Here is a 22,785-nt window from a genome sequence, read left to right on the forward strand (position 1 = left end):
AAAGATGGACAAGACTCTAAATCATTTAAAGTCCCAGACTTGAATACTCTTCACCTCTGGTGCTCTTTTCTGCTCTGTGCAATCAGGCAATACAATGCTTCAATGTTTATCTAATCTAATCTAATCAATGCTGTACCATCCAGCTACTAATATAGACTTTACTAGTAAAGACATTGTCTCGGACTGTAAAAGTATCCTGCCTCTTTCTTCCATCACCTGCTATTAAACGATCTAATGCATACTTCAATAGTGAGTGAAACATGCAAGCTCACAGCTGTCATTTTCTTCTCCTGGGTGGTGATACAAATGTTAATGTCTAGCTGGTTTGCATTTATTTGGATGTTCGCTGAAATTTCTCAGCATGTTTATAGTCCGATTAGAAAGTGAGCATTTATGTATTTCACATAGAAATCTTTATTTTACATACAGTTTAATATGAAATATTATCCTTTATAGTCAGTCAGTCAGTCAGTCATTGTCCAGCCCGCTAAATCCTAACACAGGGTCATGGGGGTCTGCTGGAGCCAATCACAGCCAACACAGGGCGCAAGGCAGGAACAAATCCCCAGGCAGGGCGCCAGCCCACCAGAGATCCTTTATAGTATTTTAGATATAAATGTTTATATGTCAGCCAGGTTTTCATTTGCACGGTGCATGGTAGTGCATGTGGGGATGCTGTTTTAGTATTATTGATCAGTTTTTATTAGCATCCCATTTCTTTAAGAAGAGCTTTCAGGGACTATTTAAAATTATATCTTACAAGTTCTGTTTTTTGGAAATGCCATTTTTCTTCTTGTAAAGTTAAATAATATGAACATAACATAGTTTTGCTTTCATGAAATTCATTTTATATCCTGTTTAATGTAGTTTGAACACTTATGTGCTCTTAAACTGTGTGGCCCGCGATGAAACCTGCTTACAAGTTTATGTCTGTGTTTTGTTATATGAGTAGGTAATTACAAAAATTAATGAAAAGCATCTGTTGTAGGAACCATGTGAAGTTATCACTTGTTGTTGCTATACCAAATTTAGATTTGACTCTGAACTTGAGATACACAAGAAACATGATCGAGGTATAAAGGAAAGCGTCAGTAAAGAGAGCAACACCAATGAAGTAATATCTTTATTTAAAACAGATGTCACTCTATGGTAATTCATCTGTTCTGTTAAACTGAAATCAAGCTTATTTTATATGAAGTGACAAAATCTTAAAAAGATCTTTTAAATATTATTTTTACCTTTTTATGTTTGTGTAATTTCATACCACAACAAAACTGTAAATTGATTTCCAAGTTCATGTACATGCTGACTGATTATTTCTTGCAAAAATACACAAATGGCTACTATAGAAATAGCAAAATTACATCATTTTGTGACATCTTTTTTAAATAACAAGGTTCACTTATTAAATATAACAAAAAGAAAAATCTGTCAATACAGGTTAAGACTTTAAGTAATAACTCCAATGTCATTTCAGGCCTATCTCAATAGATTGAATTACTTAATTTACATAATCCATTTCAGGGATGCATAGGTCAGGGTATACATGTAAAGTGAAATAAACTTGAAGAAATGGTAGGTTACTATTCTAGAATGGCAATGTATGCATTTGGATCAGTTAATAGCATTCTAATTATTATTAGTAAGAAAGACAAAACGTGCTGAAAAAATGGTTCACTTGGATCACAGGTAGTTGTGTTTTGCAGTATTAGACCAGGGTGTTCATCTAAAATCTCTGCAGACTCAACTGACTGACACTAATGAAGCGATGAAGCAAAGTATTGTCCTGTTACTAGGGGAAAAATATAAAAAAGCGTTTTCTCTGTCTTTAGAGGCTTTACCCAATGAGAACATCAACAGTTCAACCATATTTTAATATTGAAGTTAAATACTTCCAAAGAAAGATTTCTTTCAAATTATTTTTGAATGGGTATAATGGGCCCTCGAATAGCCAGTTCTTCCGTTTCCCACCGAGAGGTAGTAAAATGTTTATGAAGACATTTGTTTTAAATCTTGTCTATAAATAGTGTGAAAAACAGTGGTTATTTTCAGTTTACAAAAAATGGATAATCAGATAAAGTAAAAGATGAGCTATCTTGTCATGAGAGGAGGAATTATTTTGATTGTCTGATCAACAAGATGATTTATTTACAGTAAATAGTAGGTTAAACTGTAGGAACGGCATTACAAAGTGAAATCTTTCCTGTTTGCTTCATTTTTACAACTGCTCCTGCTTCAAGTCAGGATGAAAAAATGATGATCATTGATGTTGAATCTGTGTTGGCAAAAGACCATACCATAAAAACAGGTAAGCACAATACAGTTGAATGTACTGTAAATCTGTAAATGTTAGATCCAAAAAAGAAGTACAAAGTGAAAAAATAGTAAAAAACTAGATGTGAGAGAGTAACATGGCTAAATGTAAAAAGAACATTTCAGCTGGAAACTTTTACAGAAGCACTAAACACAATTGTAGAGGTAAAAGCCTTAGCCTTTTTTATTTTCTGTGCTCCTCTTATTGCAGCATGAGACTGTAGCATGATACACATTGCCCAACAACATATATACTCGTAAAAGGAAGGGAAGAGATGCAAACTACACATAAAGAGAGGAGTCAGGGACCACCGTTAATCCTCTGTTCTGACATTTGTATTGTGGAAAATTTAAACATCTCTCAAATAAATGTTTGAGAGCAGTAGGAAACAGCAATTTTTAGTTAAAACGCACTGATGCTGGTGTGTTGAGCAAGGAGGTTGTACCTCATTTTGAACCATGATTATCAGTGCCACTAATTTTGCACCGAAAGAGAAGGAAATCATATTTTTTTACTTGAACGTTTGTAGAGGCTCTGAATCTGGAATAAATTAGTTCTAAAAAATTCAGTTAGACTTTAGATAAAAATTCATTTTGTTCCAGATTAATTGAATGTATCGTAATGCACTGTAAGCTAACAGCTGCATTTCATCATGGTAAGACGATTTCTTTTTCAAATGATTTGCCCAAATAAGTAACTATAGTGGAGGTCCTCCTGTTTATAAGCCATAACTTAATACTGATAACACCAAGATTGCTCGGTTATTCCCCATACAGGTCAATGCTTTTTTTTAATACATAGGAAGTGATTTATCCTGCCTTGTGTCCTGTGTTGGCTGGAATTGGCTCCAGCAGACCCTCATGACCCTGCAGTTAGGATATATAGTGGGCTGGATAATGGATGGATGGATGGATGGAAGTGATTTGAAATAAATTATACATTTGCCAGTTCAATCCCCACCTTGCTTTATGACCCTAAACAGATTAATTTAACCTGAAAGTCCACAGATTAAAAATTGCAGAAATATTTGTAAACATTTTTAATGTATCTTGATCTTGAAAGCCACCCTAGGTAAACTTTTTTGGCAAATGTTAAAAAATAATAATGCTAGCAAAAACAAGAAAATGACTTATGATAAGGGTGAAATCTCACCTCCTTGGAAAGGATCACTTTTTAAAAGATTGCTTCAGCATGTATGTATAATAGTCACATAAAGAATCCAAGGTAGTTCTTCTTACAATGTAAAATTGTTGACCTGCATATTGATTAAATAATTCTAGCACTCTTAACAATATCATGAATGTATATTTGAGGAATCTTACGGACTAACAGAATATAACCACCCATCTGTCTACTTTCTGAACCTGCTTGTCTTATTTCAATGTTGCAGACTGGCTTAACAGCTAAAACCTTGTAGAAAAAGAGTTAGTGAATGAAAAACTGCTGTTAATATTACCAATGTCCATTAGGGCTATTAGTTATTGCCTTTTGGTTTTGTTAATGCACTAGCAGTTTTTCTATAATTTCAGAAAGATATTTTATAACCTTTTTTAAAAACTAGAAAATGCTTCTAGCTTCAAAAATTTTAGCGGCGAAACAATTTAGGGAAGGGTAGCATGGTGGTGCAGTGGTAATGCTACTGCCTCGCAGTAAGGAGACCTGGGTTCACTTCCTGGGTCCTCCCTTCGCAGAGTCTGCATGTTCTCTCCTTGTCTGCGTGGGTTTCCTCCTAGAGTCCAAAGACATGCAGGTTAGGTGCATTGCCGATCCTAAATTGTGCTGTGGGTGTGTGTCCTGTGGTGGGCTGTTTCCCTGCTCTGGTATTTGTTCCTGCCTTGTTCCTTGTGTTAGCTAGGATTGTCTCCAGCAGATCCCAATGAGTCTGTGTTAGGATATAGTGGGTTGGATGTTGGATGGACAAGTTAGGGACTTTTGTAAATTTAAGGCAATTATGAAGTTGTTGTAAACAGCTATTATTAAATATTAAAAGTTAAAATAACAGCATACAATATTACAGTCCGTCTTGAGAGGCGCTGCTATTTCTCTAAGATTATAAATAACAATGCTAGTAATCCTAGAGTCTTATTCTCTACAATTGGTCATCTGCTAAACCCAGGTAACTCAAAGGAATGCCCCCTAAGTACTTCCAGTAAAATCTGTGAGGCTATCGCTGTATTTTTCAATCAAAAAATGAATGATATTAGAAATAACATAGTATATCTCCCCAACACTAAGGATCCTCCTGAACCCCAGCATTCCATTATAAACAAATTAAACTCTTTCACTAGGATAGATTTACCTGATTTACATAAAATAATTTCTCAACTGAAACCCTTCATCTGCGTCCTTGACCCAATACCAACAAACTATTTCAAAGAAGTATCGGTTGTGCTAATTGATGATGTTCTTGACATAGTAAATTCGTCATTAGATACGGGGGTCTTCCCAGACTGTCTTAAGACTACTGTAGTTAAACCCCTACTTAAGAAACATAATCTCGACCCCTCGGCTCTTGAAAATTTTAGACCCATCTCTAACCTGCCTTTCTTAAGTAAAACTCTGGAGAAGACAGTCATTATGCAGTTAAATGACCACCTAAATAAACATGCTATTTGGGTTTTAGAACAAATCACAGCACAGAAACTGCACTCGTTAAAGTAGTAAATGATCTGCGGGTAAATTCAGACAGAGGCCATTTATCTGTTCTCATCTTCTTAGATCTGAGTGCCGCATTTGACACCATTGATCATAATATCTTAGAAGTCGCCTTAGTCAATGGGTGGGCCTCTCTGGCAGTGTCTTAAATTGGTTTGAATCCTACCTGGCAGGGAGAAAATTCTTTGTTAGTTGTGGTAATTACAACTCAAAGACACATGATATCCGATATGGTGTTCCACAAGGCTCTATCCTGGGTCCGCTGCTCTTCTCAATCTACATGCTTCTGTTAGGTCAGATTATCTCAGGTTACAACGTGAGTTACCACAGCTATGCTGATGACACAGAGCTGTATTTATCAATAGCACCTGATGACTCCGACTCTCTTGATTCACTAACGCAATGTCTGACTTGTATCTCAGAATGGATGAATATTAACTTTCTCAAGTTAAATAAAGAGAAAACTGAAATCTTAGTGATTAGCAATAATGGATACAATGAGGCTATTAGAAATAAACTGGATACTTTAGGATTAAAAGTCAAGACGGAGGTAAAACTCTTAGGGGTAACTGTTGACTGTAATCTAAATTTTAAATCACATATTAATCAGATCACTAGGACAGCATTTTTTCACTTAAGAAACATAGAAAAAGTTAGACCTCTTATATCATTGAAAGATGCTGAGAAATTAGTTCACGCGTTTGTTTTCAGTCGACTAGATTACTGAAACGCACTCCTCTCAGGACTACCCAAAAAAGACATAAATTGTTTGCAACGAGTGCAGAATGCAGCTGCTAGAATCCTAACTAGAAAAAGAAAATCTGAGCACATCTCTCCAGTTTTGATGTCACTACACTGGTTACCTGTGTCATTCAGGATTGACTTTAAAATACTGCTTATGGTTTATAAAGCCTTAAATAATCTTGCCCCATCTTATATATCGGAATGTCTGTCACCTTATATTCCAAATCGTAACCTTAGATCCTCAAATGAGTGTCTCCTTAGAATTCCAAGAACAAAACTTAAAAGAAGTGGTGAGGCGGCCTTCTGCTGTTATGCACCTAAAATCTGGAATAGCCTGCCAATAGGAATTCGCCAGGCTAATACAGTGGAGCACTTTAAAACACTGCTGAAAACATATTACTTTAACATGGCCTTCTCATAACTTCACTGTAATTAAAATCCTGATACTCTGTATATCCAACTCATTATAATAACTATTCATGGTGGCTCTAATATCTGTACTAACCTCTACTCTTTCTTCTGTTTCCTTTTCCAGTGTCCTTTTGGTGGTGGCGCACCATCTACTCAAAGCACCATGATGTTCCAACAATGATGGACGGATTCAAAGCCAGAAGTCTGTATGACCATCAACATCAAGTGACTCCGTGAGAACCCTAACTACAAAGAGAACTATTTCATTTATGTTAATGGGAAATGCCCAGAGGGGACTGGGCGGTCCCATGGCCTGGAACCCCTGCAGATTTTATTTTTTTCTCAAGCCGTCTGGAGTTTTTGTTTTGTTTTTTCTGTCCACCCTGGCCATCAGACCTTACTCCTTTTCTATGTTAACTAATGTCGCCTTATTTTAATTTCTTATTTTGTCTTTTATTTTTCTTTTCTTCATTATGTAAACCACTTTGAGCTACTTTTTGTATGAAAATGTGCTATATAAATAAATGTTGTTGTTGTAAACTGTTTCAAAAATATTTGCAAGTACATTATAACTTTTCTTTCCTTTTTCCTGTTAGCTCATAATTTTAAGATATCATTGACACATCGAATTACAGGCTGAGTTCAGTGTCTTGTTCATTGGTAATGATACAGATCTGAAGAATGGTTTTGGGTTTCTGTGGTTGACTTTGATGCCTCAGCATTTTTAATATTTTGTTTACTGACACACCAAATTGGTGCTTTCAAAGACTGTACCTTGCCAAAATGGACGGGAAGGGTAGGGGTAGGCTCAGGTAGTAATATAATGTTTTAGTTTCCTTTCTACTTTGATTGTAAACTTCTGGTTTGATATGTGAACTCTGGTTTACAACAGTCATTGATATAAAAGAAGTATGTTAGCTGTAATTGCTTTAATGTTCTCTATTTCTGACAGCTCACTTTGTGGCTGTAATACTGTATCTCATTACAGCCTTATATTAATCATTGCTTGACAGTTGCTCCAGCAACACCCTAGCTCATTCAAGCTTTTCTGCTATTAATAAACAATTAGCACAGTTTAACATAGCTCCATTAATAGCATAAAAAATAACAACACTCTTCAGAGAACAGGAGATTGCCATACTCAGTAAAATAGACAGAACTCATCAATAGAATGGGAACAAAGAGACAAGTGCAAGATGTACATCAGGCAAGCTGATCTATGTTTTCGGTTAATAAAATGAAGTTATGTATTGTGATGTGTATGTGCCTGGGGACCACCTTCCTGGCTTTGATGAGGTAAGCCATACCAGCTCAGGACAAGAGGGGGCGCTGTTGGTAACAATGTCTTGTCTTTTAACCCAGTCCACATCAAAAAGTCAAAAGATGTAGGCTGGTGCTTCCCATGCTCAGAGTGGCCATGCCCTTTGCAGTGTAGCTGTCATAAAGACGGCGGATTCTTGGAGGACGGATTCTATAGTGGACCCATCGCCATGGACAGAGCTCCCGATGAAGCGTTATGTTTGGATTGAGAGAATTTGGCCACAAAGAGCTTCTTCCGTTGTGCCCTAGGCACTGTTCTTGCTTAAATGTAACTATTTATTAAAGAGGTAAAGGGCTGGTTTCCCAACATTCCTCATTTGTTGTCTCTATTTTGGTCACAGTATTTTATCGCATTACTTTTTTTATCATGGCATCAGGGAGCGGTCACTGTATGCTGAACACAAGATAATATTACTAATACTACTGTCACTATATCTACTAGTACTACAACAAAATTAACGGAGTATATACACTTCATAAAAAAGAAAAAATGCAGCTCTAACAGATATTGTCAGCATCTTTAAAGTATTCTTATTGAATTTTGTAAAAACACTGGACAAAGGAAGGAACATGGGCAAAGGGAACAACAAATTAACAGGTTACCACGTTAGATTAATATAGTATGGCAGTGACTGTAAATCTCAATGAATTCCAGAAACTATTAAAACCTCTTAAAAAGCCAAAAAGAATAGATTAGTCTAATGATTTGCTTATGACAGCAAGACTCTGGGCGCACTAACATATTAATTCTGTTAGAAATTAATGCAGCATTTGGTAATTTCAAACAAGACATTCTTTGGCCCAGAATGTAGAACATTCAGGGTGTCTCTGGGACTGCCCCCCTGTGGTTTACAGTTGGTCCTGTCTGACTGATAGGTAAGAGTTAGTTAGTCTTAGCCAAAGCAAGTTAAGCTCAGTTCCAGTCTCTGTCCTTAGCCCTCTGCTTTTCTGTATCTATGTGCTTCCCCTTGGCCATATTATTTGTAGCTTTAGACTGGGTTATCATTTTTATGCAGCTAATACTCACTATTGCAGTGTTAAAAGTGAAGGTTCAGCAGAGCTTTCTCAGTTTGTATCTTGCCTCATGGAAATTAAAACCTGAATGGAATATAAATTTAAAAGTTAACTGTAACGAAACTGAAGTCATGGCACTACAGGTCACCTTAAGACAATGAGCTCCTTTTCAATCAGCCTTGGTGATCGTGTCATCAAACCTAATTCTGATAGAAATCTTGGTGTCATTTTTGATTCCTCCCTTTCTTTCTCTGCATTTCGTATCCCACATTCTTACTTCTACCTTTGTAACATATCCCATGTTTGTATCTTCCTCTCCTTTTCCAAAGGTGAGAAACTTATCCATGCTTTTATTACATCCTGCATTGACTATTATAACTCCCAACTGGCAGGAGCCTCTTCTAATCTATTATTGCACCTTCACTTTGTTTGGAACTCCACTATGAGATCCCTTATATTAACCTGCGACAGCGAGTGCATAACACCCATCCTGCTCCACCTTCACTGGGTTCCTGTGACTTACAGGACAGAGTGTAAAATTGTTTTAATAATTTATAAAGCTTTAAATGTCCTTGCACCTGACTATATCAGTAAACTCTTCCATCATTACACTCCTATCTGCCCACTAAGGTCCACTGAGTCTGGCAGTCTCGTTGTTCCCCAATCTAACCTGTTTTTTGACAAAGCCTTTAGCTCTGTCGCTCCCAGACTTTGGAACAATTTACTTAAATTAATGAAATCATCAGACTTAATTCATTCTTTCAAAAAACGTAAAACTTATTTGTTAAGGAAGGCAATTAACTTGCCTTTCTGACCATTCTTTCAGTTTAAGCTCTCTCTCCAGATGTCCAGGATGATTTTTATTTGTACCAGAAATTACAAGCGGAATGGTGGCTCTGAGGCTAGGGGTCTGCGCCTGCAACCTGAACGTTGCTGGCTTGAATACCACAAATACCAGAAGTGACTCTACTCTGTTGGGTACATGAGTAAGGCCCTTAAACTGCAATTGCTCCATCCTGAGTATGACATTGGTGGCAAAATTGGCACTCCAGCCACCATAACAAACCTCATACTATTTCATTCCATCTGAACTAGTGTAGTGCTGAGGTGCCACCCGTTGCATGGCTGCACTCGGGTCCTACTTTGGGATTTTGAAGTGATTTGTCATGTGGTGGATCAGCGCATACTGCTCCTAACAGAAATTATGTCACCTGTTTAGGGTTTTCTAGTAGTATCCATATTTTTGTATTTTATTCCAATGTAGTGTTGCTTATTTTATTTCAATGCTTTGTATAGCCTGTGTTTATCTTTATTTAATATTTTATCCATCCATCCATTATCCAACCCACTATATCCTAACTACAGAGTCACTGGGGTCTGCTGGAGCCAATCCCAGCCAACAAAGGGTGCAAGGCAGGAAACAAACCTTGGGCAGGGTGCCAGCCCACCGCAGTATTTAAAATTTTATGCAGATAATATTTGTATCCAATGTTGTATATGCCCTGTTGCTCTTTCTGAATTTGTGTGAACTGTTTTGAGCATGGGAAAGTTGCTATTTAAATAAAATGCATTATTATTATTATTATTATTATTTATTACAGATGCAAATATTGGGACAATTGTAGCCTTAGCTTTAGAGTTAGTAAGTGTAGGGGGTACAAAATTCAAAGAGATTTTGTTGAGAGCTGCATAGGGTTAGAGAACTGTAAGAAAATCACTGTTGGTAGATTTCAGCAGTCTGACAGATTCAAATGTTTTGACAATGCAATGTTAGGAAAAACTGTGAGAAAAGTCAGTAACAGCATTTTGAAGAAGCTTTTACTGGAAAGGAATTAAGGATAATGTGATCACAGGATTTGGTTTGTGTCAAAAATTTGGCAACAGCAGTAGTCTACTGACACTCCACAACTGTAGCAGCCCATGAGGTAACAGAAGCATAACAAAGTACAGTACTGCAGTATTTGATCTAGAGAGGCAGGGTTAAATTCTGAGAATGTTTCATAGACAATAAAATGGGTTTCATGAGTCAGGCTCCTAAGATTTCAAGGCTGTTCACATAGGGTAACAGGAGACCACTTAACAAAAAAACAAGGGCAGGGACTTCAACCAAGGCACATAATGAGGTCTGGAGCACATATTGACTGGAGAACCACTTTCTAAATCCCATATTTTTGTACTCAGACTTTTGCTTTTGATTTTTGACCATAATTCTTAAGTTCTAATGTAAAAATAATTTGCCTGATTGTGTACTGAATCTTGTTTGTCAGTCAATAATAATTCTTTGCTGTGAAAACCTACTGTTATGTTTAATGCAAGGTTATCCAGTATCACAGGGGAATTAAATCCTAAAATGCAATACTGTAACTAGCATTGAAGATAGTATTAGTACAATTTAACATGTATAGTATTTCTATATGCAGAATACTCACTAGCAGCGCTGAAAGATGATTTGAAGTATACTGTGATACCATTTGAGTTAAAAAAAGTACAGAATTTTTTTTTTCTGCAGAGATATTGAAATGCAGCAAGAGCAAATGAGTGTTTGCACTTGAGGAGGGGGTTAGCTGTATACAATTTACATTCAAACGTTTGTGGTTGTAAGCAACTGCAGACATATGGTAAACATAATAAACCAGAGTAATACAGGCTGGAAAATCCAAAGAGTCAAGGCAAAGACATTAAGAAAATATGTGCAAGATAAGGAGAATGATGCCATGTAATCTAAATTCAGATTTGCATTAATTATACAGTCATATTGCTTAACTGACTTCATGAAATAATTTGAATATATAACTGACCTTTCTGGGATTGTGACAATTAGGTGATTACCAAAACTATAAAAGATGGTAGATATTTTGCTTGTGGTTTAAGTATTATTCTTAAGTGACATAGTTGAAGAAAGTTATTTTATTAAGCCTGAAGTCTTAGTTAAAGTCTCAAGTCTAAAAGTTGAGATTTCATTCACAAAAGGTGGAGTCTGCAGGACAAATAAAATAATTACAGAGCCTGGCTGAGCAATGTGGGATAGATCCCCTCCATTTTCTAGTGTGCTTATCCAGCATTTAATTAGCTTGGAGTAAAGGTATATCCTGGCAGCAAGATGAGAACCACTCCGAGATCGAGTGCCCTGTCAAAAATGAAATTGAACAACCCACCCCAGTCAGGCAGAGGCTGCATTTGTCAAGGGAGCAACAGACAAGAGGAAGTGATTTTCTTGTCTGATTTCTTTTTATTCTCATCCTGCCTATCATTCCTCTCTTTGCTTTATTAAACCTGTGTAGCAGGTTGGTGACCTTCCTGCTCACACTCTATAATGCCACCAAAGCACTCTAGTCATACATTCTAGCTCCCTTTCCGAAAACAAAAAATGTGAAGTGTATATGTTCTGTATGAGGGACAGAGGAAGCTGCGACAAAATACTTTACAACATACATACCTATTATTTTTAAATGAACAGGATAAGGGGATGCAGTTCTAACAGAAACAAATACGGATTAGCAAAAGAGATAACACACATTCATGGACTGCAAACTGCCATTAAGAAGTAGAGTTTGTCTCTTCTGTCTCTCATAGTCACCAACTAACCAATGTGTCTTTGCAATGTATTTTATGGAGAGAACTTAAAATACAATTTATAATAACAGGAAACTAATTGCTACTTTCCATATCCATCCTGCACATTGAGGGTTATATCCAACGATAACTGTTGTAGAAATTGTTTGATATAAGTGAAATTTTCACAGCCTAATCTGTTTAGTCATGGAAACAGCTCTATTCTTTTGCAAAAATTTTGCATGAGTAGCTTTTGAGATATATGATATAAATGGGCTTGCACTTACTCTCACACACACACACTCTCAAGGAATTTATAACTGAATATTGCCGAAAGGGTTGTTTGCCCTACCAGAGCACATGCTTGCGGGTAAAGAGAAATAAATGAACACACACAGCACATGAACACAACAGATCTGTACATAGAGGTGCATAAAAGTGCAGAGAAGCATCAGGCTGCCCTGTACCAGTATGTCTGTCTGAACAGCTTATTTACTTAATTTGACCTAAAGTGTTTGGTTTGAAATGAAAAAAGTACTTAAGTTGTTCTTTTGATTCAATTTATTTTTCATTCTACTCTGTATTTATTTTGTGTACATACTAAATATGTGAATGAACCTGATTGTGTATATTTATACAGTTCAGTCCTTTGCATTGTATTGAAAATCGTCCATTGAGTGACTTCCTACGATAGCAATACAGTGTGATTTACCGTGGAAGCACTCTGTGGACCACTCCATGCTGATTTTTTTTAAGTTTGCACTCATTATGATTGTTTTGTATGGAGACAGGCTGTAGAATATAAAACGCAGTCTTACATGCATAATGCGATTTGCTGTCGTAATGATTGGCGACACAATTAATATCATACTAAAATTAAATTCTGTTTCAGTTCTAGCCGTGTAAATTGTTTTGATTCAAAGTGCCTTTTAATTTTCTAGGAGTAGCGAACTGCTTGTAATCTCTTCAAGAATTTCTGTTGGATAAGCGGTCTCGCAGTGTGTCATTGAAACGTTTGTTCCTCGACGGACGCCGTACCCGCTACTTAGAGACACAAGTAACTATGGCGTCGTCAATGTCACGGGCAGTTCTGGAGAAGGTCCATTTACTGGGTACAACCGGCAGGATGTTTTTTATTCCTTCCAGGTAACGGGATTTAACATTTATAAGAAATAGCTTATCATGGACAGCAGGATATGCACAAAGGCGTCTTGATTTTACGGTTTTAGGAAAATACGAAACGCCTGGCCAGATTTGCTACAATATGTAGGCCTCTTCGAATTACATGAACCAAAGTACTTTACTTTATATCGTGCATTTTAAAAAAAATCTGTTTTTCCGAACAGCTCGGGTGGCACGTGTGTCGCATGTCATTGTGTGTTTCAAAGCGCATATATTTTATTGTGCTATTGAAGGTTCTGCGTTTCTTCTTTTACGCAGACATATATTGCCTTTGCATTACGTTTTATGAATTTCTATTTTGTTGAAGATTGCAAGATGAACATTGGCCAGATCTTTCACTTGTACAGTGACTTGGACACTCCTTTGTTGTTGGTTCAACAGTATCTTATTTCTGCGAAAATAGTTTCGCTGAGTTTATTTATTATGTGATTCATAGTTTTAAATCGCTTAGGCAACTGTTCCCACAGATAGCAATGTAAATTGTGGAAAGGTTGGCATACAAAGAAGAAGTTATAGTTTATCGATCTGTGATTTTACTACCCTGTTTTAGTTGGCATAACCTTAAACTTTTCTTTTCAAAAATAATTATTCAGCAAATTACGATTTTCTTTTACTGTGTATTTTATCCCAGTGTTTATGGATCCATACTGTCAAGTGGAAGTAATGAAGTAAATACACTACACTCTTAAAAATAGTGGTTCTTTAATTGCATTTTCTGGTTCCTTACTGGATTTTGTAGTTCATCATAGAACTTTTGCTTGACAAAGAACAATTTTCTTCCTAATACGTACAAAAAAAACCCCGAAATCTTTAATATATGGTAGACTACCTCGCTAGACACAAACAGATTAAGAAAACCTGGATTGAGCCAGTGACATTGGATGTATGCAGCATTGTTTCCTTTTAAAATCATACCCCTGGTATTTCACAAATCTGTTACCATCTGTTCATGGTTATTTACTGTGTCGAGCCTCTTACAGATCTAAATAAACAAACGATTCTTTCTGGAACCTTCATGTGGTTGGGTCTTTGGGGAGCCAAATATCATTTCCCTATGGCATCACTTTGAAGATCTACTCTGGCACCTTTATTTTTAAGAGCGTATGTGTCCACATTTTTGTGGGGAATATATATTTTTTCTCTGTTTCATTGATACATGTTATTCATATATCATTAATGTTTTGTGTATGTGATAATTGTCTGGTTGATGTTTGTATTGCAGTTCAGTGAATTATGAATAAGACAGAAATTGAGCTGTTATCATTATGCTTATGTGCACCTTTCTATAATTCTCCTTTTTACTTATCTGTGCAGATGCTTCCCGTAGTTTTTTAAAAGAAGATAGAAACCCCCTGTAAATAATAATTAATGTTTTCTTATTATATTGTTGGTTCAAATTTCATTTCTGCCAGAAGGGCTCCTACTTCATTGGTTCCCTTAACTGAAAATTGTTATAGGGGTGTTGTACAATGGCTGACCCAGCACTCTGATCCCCAAAGGTTATACGAAAGGCAATTTCCCTTTGGTGATTAACAAAATAGATATCAAATCAAAAATTATTATTTCACAGGGTTTAAGGTTTGTTGCACATGTATTTGTATGTGTGTATTGTGCTATTGCCAATCTGGGCTTTCCCCATCTTTTTCTGTTGTAATTAGGTAAGTTTGCACGTAACTGTAAATACAGTAATAGACACCTATGATTGACATCTTCATTTTCTTGGTAATCTTTCATCCATTTATATATTTTCCACTAACTATCCTAGATTGGGTTGCAGGAGCTTAGCAATGAGGTCCATATGTCCCTTCCCCAGCCACACTTGCCAACTCATATTGTGGGATCTGAAGGTATTCCCAGAACATCTGGGAGATATAATCCTCCCAGCAACTTTTGGGTCTTACCCGGGGTCTTCTCCCAGCTGGTCATGCCTGTAAAACCTCCACAGGGAGGTGTCTGGGAGGCATCCATATCAAATGCCCAAATGGTCTCAGTTGCTCCACTTTATGTGAAGGATCTTGGCAGTCTGTCACCTGAATTAGCCTTCATTCACCAAAAAAAAAATGCATAATACTCCTCCAACCCTCTATGAAAGAATAAATCCATTTTGAATCAGGACATACGTTGTTCACTTCCTCTTTTTGGCATGCCCATATTTTCGCACTCAAAACCAAGCAAAATTTCATACAAGAGAATTCTGCTGTGGAATTTTCCTCTTGTGGCATAGTCTTAGCACGCAAAAATGTCAGATTTTGGAGTATTGCAAAAAAGGGATACTCAACCTATATATATATATATATATATATACTGTATATATGTGTGTTTTTGTGTATATGCATTATATTTTTTATATATTATAAACATATAAACACACACAGGTAGAACTTCACTAATCTAGCACCACTGGGATCTGAAATGTGCTGAATTACTGAAAATGCCGGATCACAGAACGATCACCAATAAACCGCAGCTAAACCGCTCATCATAATTTCAAAATTTCATGTAAATCAGTACACATTGGATAATAATGGAAACATACACATTACATTAAAAAGCAAGTGAAATATTAATGAAGAAAAGTACAAAAAAAACAAAATTAAAAACAGTATGGTGACCAGCATTTTGTTTTTTTCGGTATCTGAAGTAAACTGCACCAGCCCCTTATTGCTTCAACATGCACAGGACTTGATGTCACTTGCTTCCAACTGATCACAACTTCATAGGGAACCTGTAGCCTTCCCCCCCAACCATTCCCCCTGCCCCCTCCCCATTTGCTTTGACACATTTGCTACCTTATTGTTTCAAAGCAATGTTGGTTTAAACAAGGGACCCTTCCCCCTCTTTGCTTCAAAGCAATCATAACATATGTATGATTAACATATATATATATATGTTAATTATTATACATTACTAGCCATCTGCGCCCAACTACGTGCGTGTTAAAGTTGTCTGTGAAGGGCTCCCTGTTTAAACGCGGCTGCCAGTCGTGAACTGGGCCCTTCGTCACACAGCATTATGATTTTTTATAAGGGAAACAAAATTACCAAAGAAAACCCTTGGATATTGATTCGATAGGAACGGCCTACTCGGAATCACTGTCCAAATCGTAATTATGTGGTGGTGTAGGAGCATTTCTGCTTCTGTCCGTTCACAGTCCGTCTCGTTTTCACGATGCTGTCGTTTCCTCTCATGATGTCTTCTCAACCTTTCTCCAATCTCGCAGGTTGCTTTGTGGCAATCTAAAGAGTAAGGCAATATACACGGAGCAATTGTTATAAAAGGGGGACACATAGGTATCCAGGCTCTTTAAAGCATAAATAGGGATCACTTCACTGACATGTGAGCAAGCCACGGTACAACTGTGAGACGCGCAGCACTCACCGGCTACAACATAACAATAATAATTTCTGAAACGTGCTGTTACGTTGTCATTCATTTTACCCACTGTCTTTCTTTCATTCATATGTTACATAGGCACGTACCTTTTATCTTCAGAAATCTCATTCTCTAACCAGGCCTCAGGAGCTAACCAGCGTAACACTGTCCACCACCCCTTCCGTTATTCCGGCACATTGTTGACATCCGTGAGTAACAACAACGTACTAAACTGGAAGGTGGTCTACGCATGCGTGGAATTCGCGGACAAACAAAGATCAAGTTCTAAATGAAGATCTCTTTAGTTAATTTAAAGCACAACAATTTGTTTAGTTTGAATGTCTGTGTTTTGAGGTGTGACTGGCGTACTACAGTCTTCAGTAGTATAAGCCTGGAGGAGATTCTTAATGCAATGCCTATGTTTTAGCTGTCTCTCTACTGCCATCTAGTGCTTCTTCTTCTAATTCATTTGCGGACAAACAAAGATCAAGATCCAAATGAAGATTATATATAGAGATTATTATTATTATACATTATTATACATATATATCACATGCATATATCACATATATATATGTATGTGATATACATCACACATAATATGTACACATATTTTGTGTACATATTATACACATATATCACATACATATATCACATATATACATATATATATCATATATCTCTCTCTTTCTCTCTCTGTATGTACAGTATGTATGTATGTATGTATGTATGTATGTATATATATACTCTATATACAGTGGTGTGAAAAACTATTTGCCCCCTTCCTGATTTCTTCTTCTTTTGCATGTTTGTCACACAAAATGTTTCTGATCATCAAACACATTTAACCATTAGTCAAATATAACACAAGTAAACACAAAATGCAGTTTTTAAATGATGGTTTTTATTATTTAGGGAGAAAAAAAATCCAAACCTACATGGCCCTGTGTAAAAAAGTAATTACCCCCTGAACCTAATAACTGGTTGGGCCACCCTTAGCAGCAATAACTGCAATCAAGCGTTTGTGATAACTTGCAATGAGTCTTTTACAGCTCTCTGGAGGAATTTTGGCCCACTCATCTTTGCAGAATTGTTGTAATTCAGCTTTATTTGAGGGTTTTCTAGCATGAACCTCCTTTTTAAGGTCATGCCATAGCATCTCAATTGGATTCAGGTCAGGACTTTGACTAGGCCACTCCAAAGTCTTTGTTTTGTTTTTCTTCAGTCATTCAGAGGTGGATTTGCTGGTGTGTTTTGGGTCATTGTCCTGTTGCAGCACCCAAGATCGCTTCAGCTTGAGTTGACGAACAGATGGCCGGACATTCTCCTTCAGGATTTTTTGGTAGACAGTAGAATTCATGGTTCCATCTATCACAGCAAGCCTTCCAGGTCCTGAAGCAGCAAAACAACCCCAGACCATCACACTACCACCACCATATTTTACTGTTGGTATGATGCTCTTTTTCTGAAATGCTGTGTTCCTTTTACGCCAGATGTAATGGGACATTTGCCTTTCAAAAAGTTCAACTTTTGTCTCATCAGTCCACAAGGTATTTTCCCAAAAGTCTTGGCAATCATTGAGATGTTTCTTAGCAAAATTGAGATGAGCCCTAATGTTCTTTTGCTTAACAGTGGTTTTGCGTCTTGGAAATCTGCCATGCAGGCCGTTTTGCCCAGTCTCTTTCTTATGGTGGAGTCGTGAACACTGACCTTAATTGAGGCAAGTGAGGCCTGCAGTTCTTTAGGCGTTGTCCTGGGGTCTTTTGTGACCTCTCGGATGAGTCGTCTCTGCGCTCTTGGGGTAATTTTGGTCGGCCGGCCACTCCTGGGAAGGTTCACCACTGTTCCATGTTTTTGCCATTTGTGGATAATGGCTCTCGCTGTGGTTCTCTGGAGTCCCAAAGCTTTAGAAATGGCTTTATAACCTTTACCAGACTGATAGATCTCAGTTACTTCTGTTCTCATTTGTTCCTGAATTTCTTTGGATCTTGGCATGATGTCTAGCTTTTGAGGTGCTTTTGGTCTACTTCTCTGTGTCAGGCAGCTCCTATGTAAGTGATTTCTTGATTGAAACAGGGGTGACAGTAATCAGGCCTGGGGGTGGCTACGGAAATTGAACTCAGGTGTGATACACCAAAGTTAGGTTATTTTTAACAAGGGGCAATTACTTTTCACACAGGGCCATGTAGGTTTGGATTTTTTCTCCCTAAATAATAAAACCATCATTTAAAAACTGCATTTTTTGTTTACTTGTGTTATATTTGACTAATGGTTAAATGTGTTTGATGATCAGAAACATTTTGTGTGACAAACATGCAAAAGAATAAGAAATCAGGAAGGGGCAAATAGTTTTTCACACCACTATATATATATATATATATATATATATATATATATATATCAGTAATCCTCCTCGATCGGGGTTGCGTTCCAGACCCCCCCGCGATAGGTGAAAATCCGCGAAGTAGAAACCATATGTTTCTATGGTTACTTTTATATATTTAAGCCCTTATAAACTCTCCCACACTGTTTATAAATATTCCCCGCAGAGTTATACAGCATAATCCCTTTGTATTCTCTTAGATATTAGGTAAGATTCATTGAAATTATGTATATAAACACACTGTTTATATACAGTAAAACCTAAATATTATTTTTAAGATATTGAGTGTCTCCGATATCACATATGTTACAGCCATTACGATAGACATGCCACCAGCAATAAATACGTACAATGCAACAAAAATAGTATACAGTAAAATGTGTGTACAGTGACACTAAACGTACGTACATGTACTAAGTACTGTAAGTAGAAAATTAATTATGGTTACTCACCAACAATGACACAATGACTTGTCCGATAACAATGAGTTTTATTTTACTGCACAACAAAGGAGAGCGTTACAGCCCTTAAAGGAGCCACTTTAGGCGATTGTGTAGCACTGCCATTGTTGTTCTTCTGGCAGTCTTCAATCCAAATCCCTAAAGCAGATTCCATCCAGACTACTGCCTTATTACATCCACTTACAACTTGTTTTGCACCCTGGTTAAAAGGACACTGCGGCTGTAGATCTTATATTCCTTTCCTACTTTTTAAATAAAAAGAATCGTAGCCTTCAACAAATCCAAAACGTTTACCTTTTTGGCAATCGTTAACATCTTCCGTTTGCGCTTGTGCACGGCCCCTGAAGCAGTAGCAGATCGTTTTGAAGCCATAATGAAGGGCTTGACTATGCACAAAGATAAACACAAAAGAGCACAACTCTTTACACAGCGAAACACGTTGATGCTGAATAAGCGAGACGAGACTTCCTGGTTTACACTGCATTCAGCAAGCAGGAACTTAACTGCGTGCTCTGATTGGTTAGCTTCTCAGTCAGGAGGACTTAACTGCGTGCTCTGATTGGTTAGCTTCTCAGTCATCCGCCAATAGCGTGCCTTGTATGAAATCAACTGGGCAAACCAACTGAGGAAGCATGTACAGGAAGTAAAAGACACATTGTCCAGAGAGCCCGCGATGCAGCGAAAAATCCAGCGTTATATATTTAGTTATGCTTTCATATAAAATCCGCGATAGAGCGAAACCGCGAAAGTCAAAGCGCGATATAGCGAGGGATTACTGTATACACATATATATATATATACACACATATACACTGTGTATATATATATATATATATATATATATAATATACACACACACACAAGTAGTGGCGCCCTGCACGATAACGTGCAGTGAATACACTTGACTTGAGCATTCATAGTTTTCATCCTCACTCTCTGTACATTTAGCATTCATTTGCTCAGAGGTTGATGCGCTTACTGCTTCCTAAGCAGTTCTTTTTTTTTTTTTCCAACCTAGCAGCCCACTTTTTCTCTTCTTTCATTGGCATCTTTTTGCGTTAAAACTGATTAAGTTATTGTTTGTGTTGCAATTACTTAGTATGTTTTCCTACATTTTTCACTTAAGCTGACACTTAAGTCTTCTATCTGCCTGAAGAATGATTTAAGATATGAAGAGGTAGGGGAAGTGAAGGCAAAGGTGGTAGGGAAAGAGAAATGACACCCATATGCATACACTGCTGGCCGCTGCTGAGAGCTGATTCAAGAGGAATAACCTTGGAGGTCAATCATCACGCCGAAAGTGGATAGTAGACATCATGTAGTATATGTGCACCAAATTTCAGGTTAATAGTTCAAATGGTTTGCGAGTTACAGGTGGTTTAAAATCCTGGACAGACAAATGATCAGCCATGGTAATAAAATTAGAATAGCGTGACAAAGTTGATTTATTTCAGTAATTCCATTCAAAAAGTGAAACTTGTATATTAAATTCATTCATTACACACAGACTGATGTATTTCAAATGTTTATTTCTTTTAATTTTGATGATTATAACTGACAACTAATGAAAGTACCAAATTCAGTATCTCGAAAAATTAAAATATCAATTAAGACCAATGCAAAAAAAAGATTTTTAGAAATGTTGGCCAACTGAAAGGTATGAGCATGTACAGCACTCAATATTTAGTTGAGGCTCCTTTCGCCTGGATTACTGCAGCAATGCGGCGTGGCATGGAGTCAGTCAGTCTGTTGCACTACTCGGGTGTTATGCTAGTCAATGTTGCTCTAATAGTGGCCTTCAGTTCTTCTGAATTGTTGGGTCTGGCGTATTGCATCTTCCTCTTCACAATACCCCATAGATTTTCTATGGGGTTAAGGTCAGGCAAGTTTGCTGGCCAATCAAGAACAGGGATACCATGGTCCTTAAACCAGGTACTGGTAACTTTGGCACTGTGTGCAGGTGCCAGGTCCTGTTGGAAAATGAAATCTGCATCTCCCTAAAGTTCATCAGCAGCAGGAAGCATGAAGTGCGGCATGGCATGGAGTCGATCAGTCTGTGGCATTGCTCAGGTGTTATGAGAGTCCATGTTGCTCTAATAGTGGCCTTCAGCTCTTCTGAATTGTTGGGACTGGCGTATTGCATCTTCTCACGCTCTCTCTCTTGCTCGCTCGCTTGCTCACGCTCTCTCTCTTGCTCGCTCGCTTGCTCACGCTCTCTCTCTTGCTCGCTCGCTTGCTCACGCTCTCTCTCTCTTGCTCGCTCGCTTGCTCACGCTCTCTCGCACGCTCTCTCTCTCTTGCTCGTGCACTTGCGCTCTCTCTCTCTCTCGCACGCTTCTTTGCGCGCTCTCTCTCTCGCTTGTTCGCGCGCTCTCTCTCACTCCCGCGCTCTCTCTCACTCGCACTCTCTCTCACTCCCGCGCTCTCTCTCACTCGCGCTCTCTCTCTCTCTCTCACTCGTGTGCTCTTTCTCTCTCACTTGCTCTCTCTCTCTCTCGTGCACTCGCGCTCTCTCTCTCACGCTCTCGCTGGCTTGCTCGCGCTCTCTCTCTCGCTCGCTCGCTTTCTTGCGCACTTGTGCTCTCTCTCTAAATGCTTCCTATACAATGACAATGCGCGTTGTAATGGGGCAAAACGATTTTCGCGATTTTCTTTGTAAAAATTAGGGTGCGCGTCTTACACGAGGGTGCATGGTACACGAGTAAATACGGTATATTATGGCATTCAGCACTGTAAGCTGGCTGGCAAACTGGTGAGTTAAATACAGAGGTACTAGAGACTTATTTTGGTTTTAGTGTCACTCAAAGATAACTTGGGATTAATAAAATATCTATCCTATCCCATCCCATCCATCCATCCATCACTTAAGTGATATGATATTGATTTGATCTTCTTACAGAAAAATGAAATGGAAAAAAAAGTGAGATTGTAATTTTTACCTTTGCAGTCATTCTCTAGCATTGCATCAGGACTGCTATAGACACCCATCCCCTTTCTTCCTCCTCCATGCGCTTGTGTCAGTATGTATAAATCAAGAAAATGAACACCAGTGCTACATGTTGGCATGTGGCGTATTGTTGTGAACCGTGTATTACAAAATGTTAAACCTTTTTTATTTTAAAATTGTTAAAGGTAGTATATGAATATAGTACTGGATGTGTATGAAATTATTTAGGTTCACACTTAACTTATTTGTATTATGTTTTGTAATGTTAAAAAAAAACAATATGAAAGTTCCGTCTTGAACAAAGCACAGCCTGAGGCATTTACCTTGTTGCCTGCCTTGTATGCGACAGTATTTTTAACATGTTAAATGGGCCATATTAATTGCAAAAATGAACACGTTAATTTTCTAAGGCCTAATTTTTATGGCCTAC

General features: G+C 37.6%; 1 protein-coding gene across 1 annotated transcript in view; it reads left to right on the forward strand.

The window, feature by feature from the left end:
- The first annotated feature begins 13,033 nt into the window (after positions 1 to 13,033).
- Positions 13,034 to 22,785, forward strand: part of ndufs4 (NADH:ubiquinone oxidoreductase subunit S4) — a 150,191-nt gene continuing 140,439 nt past the window's right edge. Inside the window, exon 1 of the mRNA XM_039758510.1 lies at positions 13,034 to 13,156. Within this exon, the coding sequence (XP_039614444.1) occupies positions 13,074 to 13,156 (83 nt within the window). The 5' untranslated portion in view covers positions 13,034 to 13,073. The remainder of the gene's footprint in view (positions 13,157 to 22,785) is intronic.

This window comes from Polypterus senegalus, chromosome 7, assembly GCF_016835505.1.
Source record: "Polypterus senegalus isolate Bchr_013 chromosome 7, ASM1683550v1, whole genome shotgun sequence".
In the NCBI taxonomy this organism is placed as follows: Eukaryota; Metazoa; Chordata; class Cladistia; order Polypteriformes; family Polypteridae; genus Polypterus; species Polypterus senegalus.